Source organism: Corvus brachyrhynchos, unplaced genomic scaffold, assembly GCF_000691975.1.
Source record: "Corvus brachyrhynchos isolate BGI_N302 unplaced genomic scaffold, ASM69197v1 scaffold46, whole genome shotgun sequence".
NCBI lineage: Eukaryota > Metazoa > Chordata > Aves > Passeriformes > Corvidae > Corvus > Corvus brachyrhynchos.
This window is the reverse complement of record NW_008238838.1, coordinates 5703052-5718824: the sequence shown is the minus strand read 5'-3', so window position 1 is coordinate 5718824 and position 15773 is coordinate 5703052. Positions and strand designations below refer to the sequence as shown.

Genomic DNA, 15773 nt, shown 5'->3' with positions numbered 1-15773 from the left:
CGGGCAAAAATTCCACAGGAATAGAGGGATGACTGAAGGAGCAACACCACAAATGGAGAACCGAGAAATCTGCCTTAAAACCAGGGCTCAGCCTCATAATTCTAGAGTTACAAAGCGCTGGGATTGTCCTGCCAGCCCCTCCCAGAGCCGGGAAACCCTCCCTGCATTCCAGAGGAGGAGCTGAGGCTGCTGAGGGTCTCTGCTGCTCGGGAGGGGGTGAATCACAGCCTGGAATTTCTGCAGGGAGCTCTGAGCAATGCGATTATCGGGCAGGGAAGTGCTGGGAACAGAAAATATTGTGGCATCAGCAAGAGCAGCTCGGGTGTGTGACTCGGAGGCCGCGGCGGCAGGGGGTTGCTGTTATCCACAGAGCCCCTGCTCAGAGCTTGCTGAACAGCAGGAAAACTGGGATTAGGTGCTCGGGGGGACCTGTGAACACTTTCTAGCAAGAGGATCCAATTAGATATTATGCAAAGCCAGGAGTGTTTCTGAATCAGAAGTGAGCAATAGCTGTAATTAATATACCTTTGATATCTTGGATAGCAAAGGATCTGGAGAAGGGGAGCCAGGAGAAAGGCAGAGGAGGAAGATTTTCAAGAGGCTTTTGGAAGGACCCGATGTTAGAATTGTTGGTTTGATCGATATGAAGGTTGCAGTGTCGAAATTAGAATTCAGCCCCCTAAAAGCCCCAGCCTGGCCAGGATTTTTGTCTCTAATTCCATCCCTGTGGGTGCAGAGGTGGCCAAACCTCCTCCCTGTGCAACGTGCTGGTTCCTGGAGACCACTGGGAGGGCACGGGGAGTGTGGAAAGCAAAGCTCTGCCCTCCCCAAGCCACAGCCCCTGCTCAGAACCGCTCAGGTGCAATCAGTGCCAGGGCCCTCGGTCCCGACTGTCACCTCCCCGCTCTGCACTGAACAACTCAGTGCCCAGGGAAGTCGCCTTTATTTAAAGCCACCAGGACTCTGCTGGGTGAATTCTGTGGCAGCTGCTCCTGCAGGAGCCCAGGGCAGGGGGATGGGGTTTTTCAGCAGCGTCAGCAGCGCTCTCAGGTCAAGGCAGAATTTACAATATTTGCCTCATTCCTGGCCTTTCCTCCTCCTCCTCAATGCCTGCAGACACCATCCCCTGAGCAGAAATAAATGGGAAAAGGTTCTCCCTCAGTGCCAGCTGTTCCACACCGTCCTTGCTCTCCAGGGAACCACGACCAGGAATCCACAGCAATTCTGGGCTTACATGTAAAAAAAAAAAAAAAAAAAAAAAAAAAGTTAAACTATTCCAGAAGCTGCTTTTTCTTTTTTTCCCCCACAAAACTCCTGAACAGGGAGACAAAGCAGCTCCTCAAACACACTTTCCCCTTCCCTTTCTCTTCCACCTCCTCCCTACTCCAAAAAAAATTTTTCCTTGATTGGAATGTCTTTGTTGCATTCTCAGTGGAGCCCAGCAAACATCTTGAGGATAGAAAGGATGTCAGTTTGACAGCTTTTCTATGGCCCATTGACTCCAAAATTTCAGAGGAAAGTGACAATATTCAGGGAGGCACTGTACTGTACAAATTCCACTTAGACATTGATTTCTGTGAAAAGCCTTTGGAGAGGATCTGTCTGTGAGCAGTCTCAGCAGCCTGGTGGGACCTCTGGGCAACAGCAATTAGGAGGAAATATCAATCTGGCAAGATCTGCAGGCAAAATACCTCGGGGACAGCAGGCAGAGGCTGTTCTGAGGCTGCTGGGGGAACATCGCCCATGGGGGTATTGTCACTGGGGGCTTTGCTGTGTTTCCCTGCTGGGTGCACACTGAGTTCGGCCCCAGAATTGTGTCTGGAGTCCAGAGGAAAGCTTAGTCCCTGAAAGCTCAGCCTGAACTCCAGAATTCATCTTAAATGTGTCGTGTCTGAGAAAAAACCTTAGGGAATTCCATGCAGAAGCAAAGGCTGCCTGAAGTTTTGGCAGGCAGCCCCCACATCTTTACCAAGCAGATGCTGCAGTGACACGAGTGACAGTGGCTGACACTCCTCAGGATTTTATGCCTGGAAGTGTTTGCAAGGAGGGTAAAAACCAAAAGGAGAGTTACACCTTTTTCTGAGGAAAAAAAGGTTTCAGATCCTGCCAGGGACACGAAGGGTTTTGTTGTGTTGTGAACATCCCACATTTGCCAGGGAGATCTCGTGCTTGCTTGCCACAAGTGTAATTAGATGATCCATCACGAGGAGCCAAGGAGAAATACTGGCATGGCAAACAAACATTTTTCAGTTTGCTCTCTGGAAAAGAACGGGGAGCTGACAGCAGAGGAAGGGAAACCTCTGGCTCTGCACTCCCAGCCTCCCTCCTGGCTGCCTTTTCCCACAGAGCAGATTCCCTCCAGCTGCTAGAAGACTGCTTCCCAGTCAGGTTTGGTGGAGCAGGGCCCCTCAGGGAGGGTGATGTGAGGGGGATGAGCAGCAGGGATGCTCGCTGGATGCTGCTGCTGCTGCTGCTGCACTGCTGCCATCAAACACGAGGCTGCAACCTTGCAGCCCTGTCCTGCCCTTGACCGCGCGGCAAATCCATATCTGGATTAGCTCAGCCACCCGGGACATCTGTGGGGACTCTGGGTGGGAATTAGAGTGGCTTTGCAGCAGTTAATTCACAAGAGAATTTGTTCTCCTTTGGACTCTTTTTCCCTTTGAAACCAAGACTCTGTTTTGCCTCTGTAGAGGAACCTCAGAAGGTCAGAGCCAGGTGCCATTTGCACCTTTTCCCTGTGTTTATGATCCCTTCCCTCTCCCTTTTCCCCAGGAAAATGCAGCTTTCTGGGCACAGGCACAAGTGGGAAAGCACTCCCCTTTCCAGCCGGCTCTTTAAGTGCTTCTTTCTTCTCTGCTGAGGAACTAACAGCACTAAAATCCAAAGTGCTCCTCAAAGCAGGGCTGAGAGACTCACAAAACACCTTAATGGCCACCAAAATGCTTCCAAATGATGCCAGTTCTGGGCCTGGAGAAAAGAAGGTTGTTTTTAGGATTGAAAACTCAAACTCTCCAAAGCTGGGAACTAACAAAGTTGTCCATGTAGTTGTAGTTTGTACCACGAGGATGTGTACTGGATACAGCCTTTGATTGTGTGATCACACAGCTTTAACTTCTAGGTTTTGGTGTTTAAGTCTCCCTATTTAATGCAAAATATTTGGAACTTCTGTTTCATTTTCCCAAATTAAAACTTCTTTTTCTAAAAACAGAAACACCCAATCTTTTCGTTTGTACAGCGTTCAACCGTGAGCTTTTAACTTTCCTCATGATGCATATAAAGACAAAAATTATTACTGTGAAAATAGTTCTATTTAAAGAAAAAAAAAAAACCTTGTGGAAGATATAGAAGGAAATGGAAGGAAATTTTGATTATCCAGGGATTTTTACACCCTCCCTAACCACCATTGAGTAAATTCCTGATGAATGGACACGAGAGACGAGCTATAAATGGTTCCTCCAACTCCAGCACGGAGCTGTAGCAGCCTGGAAAAGGCTGCAATTGCTGTGCCCATCTCCCTGTCTGTGGCCTTTCCTTTGGGAAGCCGATTTTGTTCCTGCAGGTCAGAGCTCAGAAAAAAACCAGAACACGCCCAAGGGGCTGATCCTGCCCATCCCAAACCATTCCATCCCTTTTACACCTCAAAGACACTTCTCCATGTCCCTGCGGGTTTTTTTGGTTTTTTGTCCCACCCTGCATTTTCTGCATGGTTCTGCCTCCTCGAGATAGTTTTGCATTATGAAAGGGCAACGGGAGAAGAGAAAAAATTGTTGCTGTATTTAGCATTGATTTTTTCCCCTTCACTCTGAGTCACAGAAGCTAACATTTAATTAATTTCTGACACTTTGACAGCTCCTAAGAAGACATTTGTAGAGCTATCAAGTGCTGCTGATAGCACTGTCAGACAGACACTTTTTGAATTATCAGCTATTAAGGACCCATATGCAACAAATTTCCAAGGATTATTATCCAAATTGTTCTCTGAATGAGAAAAGCACACAAAAGCTCAGTGAAACATAAAGAAACCATTGTTCCCAGGTGAATTTGATATTTGCAAATGTTTTGCTATTTTGATCACTTACATGGTTTAATAAATCAAAGTCACTTTGTCTTTTGCTAAAGGAAATTAAGTGGCCCTGGTTTGGGGTGTCTGAGAGCACGGCCAGATTTCCCAGTCACTGTGGTCTTTGTGGAGATGCAGCTTGGGAAACATGGAATATTTGCTCCTAGGAAGTGCTGAGCAGGGAATGAGGCCACAGAAACACGGAATTGTTTAGGTGGGAAAAGCCCAGTCAGCCCAGCAGCAGCAGCACTGAAGCAGGTCCCCAGGTGCCACATCCACCCTGTCCATGGATTTGTTTTTCCTAATATCCAATGTAAACCTCCCCTGGCACAACTTGAGGCCTCTATGAAAGGCTCAGGGGCTCCCAGTCAGGTGTTGGCGTTTCCAGCTCTACCTGCACCACTGGCTGGGTTATGGAAAGGTGAGGAATGATTTATAAACTGAGGGGATTCTCAAATTTGATCCCAAATTGCTTCTCCTTTGTGGAAATCCCTTCTCTCAGTGGGACACAGATGTGGTGTGGGAATATCCATCATTACAGCCCTGCCCTGGCAGTTCTGCAGAGAACCCACCTGACCAAGAGCTGAAATGTCCTCCCCACACAGCCAGGAAAAGCCTTTCCTGGTGGCCAAATATCCTGCAAGTCTCACTGCAAACGTGGAATTTATTTTTCATATCCTGGCACCAGAGAGGGGCCCCAAAACAGCAACACCCAGAACTCCCCTCACACTCCACATCCTCCTTTAGCTTTGTTTGTTCACCTCCCTCAGCACAGAGGAGCTTCTTGTTGTCTGAATTTCAAGTTAATGACACACAAACCTCTGTCCCAGCAGCAGAATTTCTTTAGTATATTGTGACAGCACAGAGAGACAGAAAAGGTCCAAAAGCCACACGCAGTGGATAAAACAAACACCAAACCCTCCACAGGTTTAGGGATTTCCACAGAAATCCCACGATTTCTCACATTGCCTCTGTAGGAGTGCACAGCACGTGGCCATGGGCCATGGAATGGTGGGGTGTTGCTGTGGTGACACAGTTTTCCAAGGAAAACCAGGAAAACCATCTTCCCAGTGCCAGGAGCTGCTGAGGGCTGTGGGGTGGCACCAGTGCTGTCCCCACCATGTTCCCCTTCACTCTGTGACCTCACTGGGGCAATGGCAGAGGCAGCCCAGCGCTGACTGCGAAGCTGCTGCTGTCAGGTTCCATTATTGTCACTATTCAGGTCTTGGGCTTTAAAATTTATTTATTTCACTGCTGGAGGAAAAAAAATAAGGAAAAGAAAAAAAAATAAAAGGAATACAGCCCAAAGCCCCATGAAGCACACAGAAAATAAACAAAGTGGGTCATGGCACTTCTGCCCTGAGCTGTGCACACCTAACGGAGCAGGGAATGTCAGGGCACAAAAACCCCAGGTACTTTGCCTGACCCAACTTTAACACAGAATAACTGACACAGAAATCTGGGGGTGAGCTGGAAATAAAAACCAGCTTCTCGAATCCCTGCCTGGATCAGTTCTGCATCCCATTTCCAGCCAAACATTTCACCCAGGGCAGGGAGAACAGGCTCCAGGGGATCCCACGATCGAGGCAGCACAAGCCTGATTGTTCCATTTTTATTTTCCATGCTGACCTCCAACGGCCTCTCCAACACCTCTGCACCAGGGTGGAGCTGGCACCTGGCACTTGGACCCCCATGGATCCCCTCAACCTCTCGTGGTACGACGGGGACAGGAACTGGAGCCGGGCCCTGAACGCGTCGGACGCGGCGCAGAAGCCGCACTACAACTACTACGCCGTGCTGCTCACCCTCCTCATCTTCGTCATCGTCTTTGGCAACGTCCTGGTGTGCATGGCAGTGTCCAGGGAGAGAGCCCTGCAGACCACCACCAACTACCTGATCGTCAGCCTGGCCGTGGCAGACCTGCTGGTGGCCACGCTGGTCATGCCCTGGGTGGTCTACCTGGAGGTAAGGGTTTGGAATTCCTGGGTTAAGTAAGGATGAGGAGGGTTTAGCAGCCTGGAAATCAGCTCCTGCAAGGCCTCCTGAATTTCCCCAGAAGTGTTTTTCATTCCCTAAATACAGGTTTTTTCATTCCCTGAAGTGCAGGGTTCTTCATTCCTGAAATTGCATTTTTCCATTCCTGAAACTGGAGCGTTTTCGTTCCCAAAATTGCCTTTTTTTTCCAGATGGATGTGAGAGCAGGTGGCTTGAAACCCCACTGCTGCTCAGAGGACTAAATGACAGCCCAATTGCACCAGAAATACGGGGTCAGGAGGGAAAGGACCCCAATTTTGTGTTCAAAACCACGCCATGGGTATCACACTGAAACCACATCACATTTGTGTGACTGGAAGGGACGGATCACTGAACCCAGCAATCAAGGCCCTGTTTGTGAAGGGCTGCAGGAAGGCAATTGTGGAAGCAGGATGGGAATCCACAGCTTTTATGTCACAATAAAGGAGAGAAAATCACTTTTCACACCTCTGCCTTCAGCACAGAACTGCCCCGAGTTTACAGTTAATTTCCAGGCACTCATTTCGGAGAGGGAATGATAACAGGAGAGGAGAGGAGGGGAAGGAGCCATAATCAATGAGCCCCTGATGCAAAGCAAAACAAACCCACTGACGTGACAGGGCTGCCGAGAGAGCACAATGCTAATTATCACTCGAGTTAATGATTGTTTTCATGGCACCCAGAGAACCTAAAGCCTCGTGCCTCTGCTGAAGCTCATTGACACGGCTGCAGGCTGGTGGGAGGGCAGGGGCTTTTTATGTCCTTCTGCTCTGTTCCTTTTTTACCACAACCCATTGGGAGAAGATCCTGCTCCCTCACGTCCGGCCAGAAGAATCTCTCAGACCCTTTTAGTTTTAAGGCAGAAGAATAAACCACAAATGAGGCAAAATTCTCTCCCCTTTCGGGATTCACGTGTCCAGGTGGTCAGGAGCCACAGCTGCCTTGATCTACCAGCTGGACAATTTTCTCCAGGTTTTGTGTCACAAGCTTAGGCAAAAACTAAAATCAAAGTGAAACACTTAAAACCCCCCCAGCCTTGGTGCAAACAGATCTTTTACCTCCAAATTTTGGAGGTTTCTCCTACATAAATGGGAGCACCAAGAGAAAGAACGGCAGTTCCCAGCTTCTCCCAAACCATGCCCTCAGGTTTTGCAGAGGTTTAGATCTGGCTGGAAACCTTTGCCTTTGGGCAAATTCTCCTCAAAGTTCCTGATGTAACTGTGTCTTAAGTGCTTTTTTAATCACCTAGTATTCATCTGTCACTCAGGCTTCAATGCAGTCATTCTTCCTTCTTTATGCTGCCTATGGTTATGTATATCAGAGCAGAAATAACTGAAGAATAGATATCTTATTCATTCTATTTTCAAATGCAGTAGGGCTCTATTTTTGTTAGAGGGAAATATACTTTTTTTCATCACATGTCAAACACAGCAGTCCGAATAATTGCTATTAAACTTAATTGGCAAAGTTCAGCTTCAACAGCAAGAGAAGTGAAGAGAGAAAAGGCTACTGGTGCCTGGAAGTGTTATCATTAGTTCTTTGTCTTTAGCACATCGTGTGGGGCGTTAAAGGCTTTTCACTCTGAATTAAACTCATCTTGTTCACCAGAAAAAAAAAAATATAAAGGTGAGGAATGCCTACCCGGATTTTTTAAACTAAGAAATGATGGGAAGCTCCTGCTCATCTGCTGCTGACCTTTGCTGGGTGTAATTGGAAAATTTGTCTAGGAAAAAGCTGTAAGTACAATTAGAGGTGTTTGGGAACTGAAATGAATGTATTTCCTGCCTCATTCTGCTTTGAAATACTTCAGAGAGCTGTTTAAGCTCCTTCATCTTCCCTTCTGCGTTGGAGGAGCCTTGTGCTCCCTGATGTCACTGGAATGTGAGCCCAGGTTTGCTGTTTGGGCTGCCCAAATCCGCAGAGAGCAGCAGGGTGGAATTAGGCAGGATGGGATCACACCGGCCCTGGGGGGAATGGTTTGGAAGGGGCAGAGCTCTGCCTTTGAACCAGCACAACCCCAACCACCCACCAGCCTCTCCATCTTGGTGCCAAGCTCTCCTTTTGTGCCCTCTCAGCAGCCCAGCCCCAGGGAGCTGCTCACTGGCCCCGTTCTCTCTTCGCAGGTGGTCGGGGAGTGGCGCTTCAGTCGCATCCACTGTGATATCTTTGTCACCCTGGACGTCATGATGTGCACTGCCAGCATCCTCAACCTCTGTGCCATCAGCATCGACAGGTGAGGGCTCTGTGCCACCAGGCTGTGCCAAACCCAGGGCAGCAAGTCCCAGCCACCTCTGTGCGGTCTCATTTCACCTGGGGCTCGGAGGCTTGAAAACGGTGGGAGTTTTTTGAAGAGCAACTTAAAGGATCTCGATGAGCTCTGAGCAGGGATTTTGTCAGGAGGTGAGGAAACGCTGGTCCTGGGAATGCAGATGGGATCGTCTCTATGTTCCCATGAGCTTGGTCCTTCTGTTTGTATTCTGGGATGGTGCAGCAGGCCTTAGTGGGAAGCGGTGGAAGAAAAACTCCACGCTGAGCTGACCCAGCCTCACACCTCCTGGTGTGGCTGCAGCCACCCTGGGACATGTGAACCCTGCCTTGCCTCACACTCCTGTGCTGGGCCAGGAGCTGGGTGCAATGCCAGCCCTGGCAGGGTGACAGCAGGAGGTGTGTGTCCCCTGCAGGTACACGGCTGTGGCCATGCCCATGCTCTACAACACCCGCTACAGCTCCAAGCGCAGGGTCACCGTCATGATCGCCGTGGTCTGGGTGCTCTCCTTTGCCATCTCCTGCCCGCTCCTCTTCGGCCTCAACAACACAGGTGAGGGCCGTGCCACCTGCAGCTGGCTCCTGGCATCTCCCTGGGTCCCCAGGTAGCCAGGAATAAATGTGGGATCAGGTTTGAGGTGTACGTGAAGTGTTCTCTCCCACTGTCATCCCTTACTATTTGCAGGCTCATTCTGGGTCTGTTTCATCTCTTGCTGTTCCAGAGCAGGTCTCAGATTCATCAGAACTGAGGTGATGCAGAAGTTCACACAACACCAATCTGTGTTACCTGAGCATTTGTCCACTACAAACTCAAAATCCTTCTCCTTTTAAAGCACATGAAAAGGAAACCCTTGGGACATAACCTTCCCTGAGGCAGGAGAGAAAAGGAGCGGCGCCAGCAGTTTCCTGGGAAGACTGGGTTGGGTACAGCATGGGATCAGCAGCCTTTAGCTGCAAGGCAAGCAGTAGCCAGGGGCTTTTGGGGTGATGTGCCTCCCTACAGCCTGAGGGGAGCTGGCGTGGCGGTCCCCTCAGCGGGGACAACAATCCTGAAAGGTTTTCTCTTCCAGACGAGAAGGAGTGCATCATTGCCAACCCTGCCTTCGTGGTGTACTCCTCCATCGTGTCCTTCTACGTGCCCTTCATCGTCACCCTGCTGGTCTATGTGCAGATCTACATCGTGCTGCGGCGGCGCAGGAAGCGCGTCAGCACCAAGCGCAGCAGCCACGTGCTGGACTCGGACACGCAGGCCCCCCTGAAGGTACCCAGCACTCTCCATCCTCCCCCTCCCTCCTCCTCCTGCCCCACCCCCCCCCCCCTCCCTCTCCTGCCCCAAACGACCCTGCCTGGACTAGGCAGAGCACCGGCTCGCAAAGGTGGATGCTGTGGTCAGTTTGGGGTCCCAGTTGCACGCTCTGGGTTCTCAGCTTGCTGGCTGGTGCTCCTCAGGCCTTTCTGGATCTCAGGGGGTGTTCCAGCAGCAGATCTGCACCAGGAGCTTCTGCATGAACCCAGAGCATTTCCTTGGGCTGGGTACCCAAGAACAGAGGCTGCACCATTGTCTGAGTCAGGCCTGCAGAACCACAGAATCAAGGAACGGTTTGGGTCAGAAGGACCCTTAAAGACCACGGGCAGGGACACCTTCCTCTATCCCAGGTTGCTCCAAGCCCCATCCAACCTGCTCTTGGACACTTCCAGGGATCCAGGGGCAGCCACAGCTTCCCTGGGCAACCTGTGCCAGGGCCTCACCACTCTCGCAGGGAGGAATTTCTCCCTAATATCCAGTCTAAACCCACCCTCCTTCAGCTTAAGTCCATTCCCCCATGCCCTACCACTCCAAGCCCCTCTCCAGCTTTCTAAGGTCTCCCAAAGCTCGGTGGCAATGCTTGGCACAGCTGGGGTGCCAAGCTCCTCCCTGGGAAGGACAGTTCTGCAGGGAAGCAGCCTCTGCCAGCGGGAGCTGTGTGTGAGGGAGCCCAGCTGGGCGGGCTGGGTGTGAAACCACTTGTCAAAACACTGCTCTGGCAGCACACGCAGCACAGCCGGGGGGATGTGCAGTCCCAGAGACTCCAGCTCCAAACTCTGCTGCCTCAGGGCCGCTGGAAAGGGGGCAGCGAGACAGGGACACGCAAACACCAGCAGAGCTTCGTGGCCTCCTTCTTCTGGTGAAGAGCAGAGGGGGTAGCAGCCTCCATCACTGCTCCTTCTCACAGCAGTTTTCCATCCTGCTCAGCCCCTCAGCCACACCGATGAATTCCTGATTAATTCCTTTGTATTCCCACGTGCCTCCCCTTACCAGCTTCCCTTCCCAATCCCTCTCTGCCTGTGTAACCTCTGAGCTGGTGCTTGCCCCTTAGGACAAATGCACTCATCCAGAAGACGTCAAGCTCTGCACAGTTATTGTGAAGTCCAATGGGAGCTTCCAAGTTAATAAGCGCAAAGTGGTGAGTGTTAAAGAGAAGTGGGAGCTTTCCAGAGCCTTCAGCCTTCCCCTTCTCCCTCAGGACACAAGGTTAATTTATGTAGGGTGGGAGAAAAATAAACTTAAGAGCAAAGGTTACCATTCAATCTCAAAATTTAAATAGCCTTCCCATTCCTTGGAGTGAAGCAGGGGGTTTAAACTCACGGAGCTCAAAAAGCCAGATTAAGCTCACCAAAAGATCAGCTCTAAAAGCCATGGCATTTGAACATTTTTGTGCCTTTGATTTCCTTCTCCTCTCTGTAATTTAAATCTTGGACTGCATTGGCTTTGTTGGGTTTTGCTAGTTGATTCCATTTTTATTCATTTGCATTCCGAAAAGCTGAATAAAATCTGTGGAGAGTGGAGACAGCGTCTCCCCCACTTCTGAGCCTCTTTGTGCCAAAAAGGAGAATCCTCCAGTGCAGTTCTGTCAATCCCATCTGCCCAAAATATCCGTAAACACACCAGAGCCCTTTCTCCAGGCGCCATGCAGGGAGGGAGAAGAGGGATTGACTGCTCTCCAACATCATCCAGCTTCACTCTGTAAGGAATGTTCGTTGCTCCTCTCTGTGTATTTACCTGTCATTATGTTGTGGACATTTGATTCTTGTCCAGGAGGCAGAGAGTCACATAGAAGAGATGGAAATGGAGATGGTGTCCAGTACCAGTCCCCCTGAGAAAACGGCCCTCAAACCCACAGCACCAAGTAACCACCAGTTGATTGTGCCAGTTGCTTCTAATCGGGGCAACAACTCTACCCTGCAGGCACCCCTGAACAGCCCTGGGAAGGTGGAGAAGAATGGCCATGCCAAAGAATCCCACCACACAGCCAAGGTCTTCGAGATCCACTCCCTGCCCAACGGCAAGACGAGGAACTTGCTCAAGGCCGTGATCAGGAGGAAACTGTCCCAGCAGAAGGAGAAGAAAGCCACCCAGATGCTGGCCATCGTGCTCGGTGAGAGCGTGCCCTGGCTGCCCTGGGGGCCCTGCAGAAATCCCAGTGCCCGTGTCCAGTGCAGGCTGGTTTCCCAGCCCCCCCCAGAATTCATTTCACCCAATACATTAGAGAACAGGCAGGCAAGGGGCTGCCCGTGGGAGGGGTCCCTCCTCTCCAGCCACGCACCGCTGGCAGTGCTGCACTAAAGGTGCCCAAAGCCGCCCCTCTCGGGGGCATCTGGGCTCCCAAAATGGGAGAAAAGCTCGTGGGCTTTCTGGAACAAAAGGCAGCAGAGCTCAGCAATGCTGGCACCTCTGAAGGGCAGAGTTTCTGCTGTGTCTGGGCGCATTACAGAGCAGAGGAGCTCTTTAGTACCTGGGCAGAACACAGACCAGGGCACTGAGCACACACACACCAAAATTCCTCTGGGAAACATATTCCCTTTCTGCCAAAGAGAACCTTACTGTTCTCACAGCCCGAGAATCTGCCCAGCTTTCAGCAATCAAAATCCTCCTCTCTCCTTTTCCCCCCCAGGTGTTTTCATCATCTGCTGGCTCCCCTTCTTCATCACTCACATCCTGAACATGCACTGCGACTGCAACATCCCGCCGGCCATGTACAGCGCCTTCACGTGGCTCGGCTACGTCAACAGCGCTGTCAACCCGATTATCTACACCACCTTCAACATCGAGTTCCGCAAGGCTTTCATGAAGATCCTCCACTGCTAAAAGTCACAAACAGCATCCGCATTTTTTTAGGAACGGAGGGGGAAGAGGAAGCGACGCCATTCACGCACAGCAGGGCAGCCTGGGAGGGGGCTGGAGCTCTTGAGTTGGGCACCACTCAGTGCCCAAGCACCTTGTGGGGATGGAGCGAGGTGGGAGGGTCTCTCACCCCGCTGGGTGACCTCTGGACCAGTCCCAAGGGCGCTTTTCAGAGCCACCCTCACGCTGTGTTGGAAGTGGAAGTGCAAAAATTGAGGCGTTCTTGCTCGGTTCTCGCCCGTGGCCACCCGGCCTGGAGTGCACTGGACACAGAGTGGCCACGGGGCCGCGAGGAGGTAGCGCTGGGTCATCGGCACAACTCTCACCAAAGACAAGGCCACCCTTCCCTCTTGGCAGCAGGGGCCAGACAGGGCCTGTGGAAGCTCCGTGCAATAGCTTTGCCTTCACCTCGAGCTGGCTCACCCGGTGTTTAACTGCTGAAGCCTTCAGAAATTAAACAAAAACCAACCCAAAAACTTTCAGAGGTCCCCAAGTGGGTCGAGAAGGTTCTGCCACCCACAGACCCAAGCCCTGCAGCAGCGTGGGCCTACAAGCCAAGGGTGGAAGGGAGAAGGGGGCATCAATCTCACGCCAAACCACTGCATCGGTGTAAATAGGAATAGGATGGATTTTGGAGCCCAAGCCAAAAAATAAAAAAGAGATGGAGAGAGAAACTCAAGGAGCAGAACCTTGTCTTGCATGGTGTACATCCAACAGGACCCCCTCATCTCTCATCAGCGATTTCTGCCCACCAGCATCTCATCTCCAGGCTCTGCCCAGGGGTGACGCTCCGGGGAGGGGTGGCAGCGTGGTGAATGTACAGACACGAGGACACTGTGCCAGGGAGGCCCCCGCAGCCCCAGGGGCACCCTGAGCACGCCAGCCAGGTCAGGGCTGGTTCTTCTCACCTAAGTCAGGGACCCCAAGGAGCACCTCGGGTCTGCTTTGCCTCTGTCTCTCCACAGAGAGTGCAGAATAACATTGTGCCTAATTTAAATCAACAGTCAAGGAGATAAAACTGTGCATTTTGGAAAAAGCCAGAATAAAAACCCAAGAAAGCCCCTACCTGGGCCAGCTCCTGGGTCCAAGCTGGACTCTGGAAAGGTCTGGATGTTTCCAGCATCCTTTACTCTCTGCTATCTATTTTTCCATGGATTCTAAGAATTGAAACCCCATTAGAGCCTCATTTCACCATGCTGAATCTGGCACTGCCAAACCCACGCTGTGCTTGCTACGTGTACTCAGTTCACACGATATTTTGCAATATCTCTGTAAATAAAACACAGCAAGGTGAATAAAACCATGTGGAAATAGGTCTGGCTAGAAATTCCTGCAGGATGTGGAGCAGCAGAGGGTTGCAATAGCCATAAGCAGGGGCAGGCTCCCAGGGTGCAGTTTCCTGCTGTTTTCTAAAGGAGTAAAAACACAATTGGGAGAGCAATAGAATCCCTTTTTTCTCTATGCAGTTTGTGGAATATCCACTCAGTTTCTGCTTCAGATGAGGTTGAAGATCTGCCAGGGTTTCCTTCAATTCCCTGGATTTCCTGTATTGCTAACAGCACTGTCCTGTGCTGCTAGGATGTGTTCCAGCTCTGATTCAGGAAGAGATTATGCCAAGCAGCTCTAACACGTAATCTCAGCTGTTTTCTAAAATTGAAGCAGCAGTCCCACCTTAATCCACAGGTTTCTGTTCTAAACCTGGCATTCCTAGAATGGGCTGGTATCCGGGGGATCTGATAGCGAGCCCACAGCCTTGTGTAACATTTGAACCTGGCTCTTCATAGCTAAAAACATCCAAATTGGGATCACCAACTTGAGAGATCTCAGGCACACATGAGCTGTTCCTTTTCCCCCCAGCTTTAACCAAACGAATTCACTCAGAGATGGGAATCAACTTGGACTCCTACCCCAATATTTACAGAATGATGCAAAGTCAGGAGGGTTTTGGGCAGAAAGATAGCAACAAGCTACTGGTCCATTTTCCAACTTATTGACAAGCAGAAAGATCCATTTGACTTAGGGAATTAACAGGTGGGAGCTGAACCAAAATAGTAAATATTTCATATATAGACAAAAAAGCTTTAAGGCATTTGGAAGTTGCCACGGGTGATGTTTGGCCTGTACTAAAACCTGGTGTGAGCCCTCAGGATAAGTGGAATGTGAATAATATCTTAACTTGGGGCTGTAATTTCACTTTGTGTCCAGTGTTAACCCAAGGAGAATCCTCATCTCCAGTGCTGTGTACCTTGCTCCCAAATTTTTTCTTCTGAATTTAGAAGCAGAACCTTACAGCTCAACCCACCTGAACCACTACCTGAAAAACTTCCAAAAAATGTCATGGAGGAAAAAAAGCTGCTGGAAAAGGGCCCATGTCCTTCATGTGCTGCCAGCTTGGGCCAAAAATCCCCAGGTATCATTTCCCAGAGCTTCAGTGTTCGCTGTGAGGAATTACCTGCAGCCCATCGTTCATCCCCAGGACATTTTAAGCTGCTCCTTCCTAACACTCCAGGCTAAAGTGTGGGAATGTGAATATCCCCAGTGCCCTTGGGAAGGTGGCAATGCTAGCTCTGGCCATCTCTGCAGCAGGGTTTCCTTCCCCATAAAACTCCTGCACTTCCAGACAACAAATAAAGCACTTTGCACCCTGAACTGAGCCTGCAGAACCCTTTTGGAGACAGCACCAAAACTCATCCTCACCTCTGGCTTTCCAAGGAATAAAGCAAGGCCAAGAGCAAGGACAGTCTGTGCTGACACAACGAGAACCAGTGGCTGGGATGGAACCTGTTTGTAGGAGCTCCTCAGAACCCATCACGAGTCAGCTGCACCCCTGAGGACTCGGAGGCCTCTCGCCCACAGGTCTGAGCCTGGCAAATCCAGACCTCACTGTTCCTTCCACTCGGAAAAAAAAAACCCTCTGCTTCCCCAAAGACTTCTGCTGGCAGGACGTGCTGGTGGTGGGAAGGGTTCAGAGCTGTTTTCTAAAAACACCTTAACGAGAAGATTTCATTTCTTTGTTCCTCAAGAACTTCAGAGCCTTGCTCTAGCCCCTCTTTTGTGATTCATTATTTATAATTGAAGCTTTAGTTCTGCTTATTGAGTCTTCCTGTTTCTGCTTTCCCTCCCTGTGATTCCCAGCTTGCTGCAGCCCTGGGTGGGGCTCTCTGCACCCCCAAACAGGTTTGAATTAAAAGCCAGTGAATTCTGCCTGCACTGTATTTGCTGCTTGCCTGCTTGCTCCCACTCCACAGAACTGTTTATCTTCCTGGCTGA

The 15773-nt window shown here is 50.4% G+C and overlaps 1 protein-coding gene across 7 annotated transcripts in view; it reads left to right on the top strand.

The window, feature by feature from the left end:
* The window catches only part of DRD2 (dopamine receptor D2), a 26851-nt gene extending 11133 nt beyond the window's left edge, over positions 1-15718 (top strand). For 4 of the 7 annotated variants that reach the window (XM_017738558.1, XM_017738556.1, XM_017738557.1 and 1 more), the window contains exons 2-8: positions 5725-6028; positions 8200-8309; positions 8758-8894; positions 9412-9602; positions 10699-10785; positions 11418-11757; positions 12274-15718. In XM_017738558.1, coding sequence (XP_017594047.1) covers positions 5756-6028; positions 8200-8309; positions 8758-8894; positions 9412-9602; positions 10699-10785; positions 11418-11757; positions 12274-12467 — 1332 coding nt within the window. In that variant the 5' untranslated portion in view covers positions 5725-5755 and the 3' untranslated portion in view covers positions 12468-15718. The remainder of the gene's footprint in view (positions 1-5724; positions 6029-8199; positions 8310-8757; positions 8895-9411; positions 9603-10698; positions 10786-11417; positions 11758-12273) is intronic. The other 3 variants (XM_008636934.2, XM_017738559.1, XM_008636932.2) reach the window with 3 other exon arrangements.
* Positions 15719-15773: the final 55 nt, after the last annotated feature.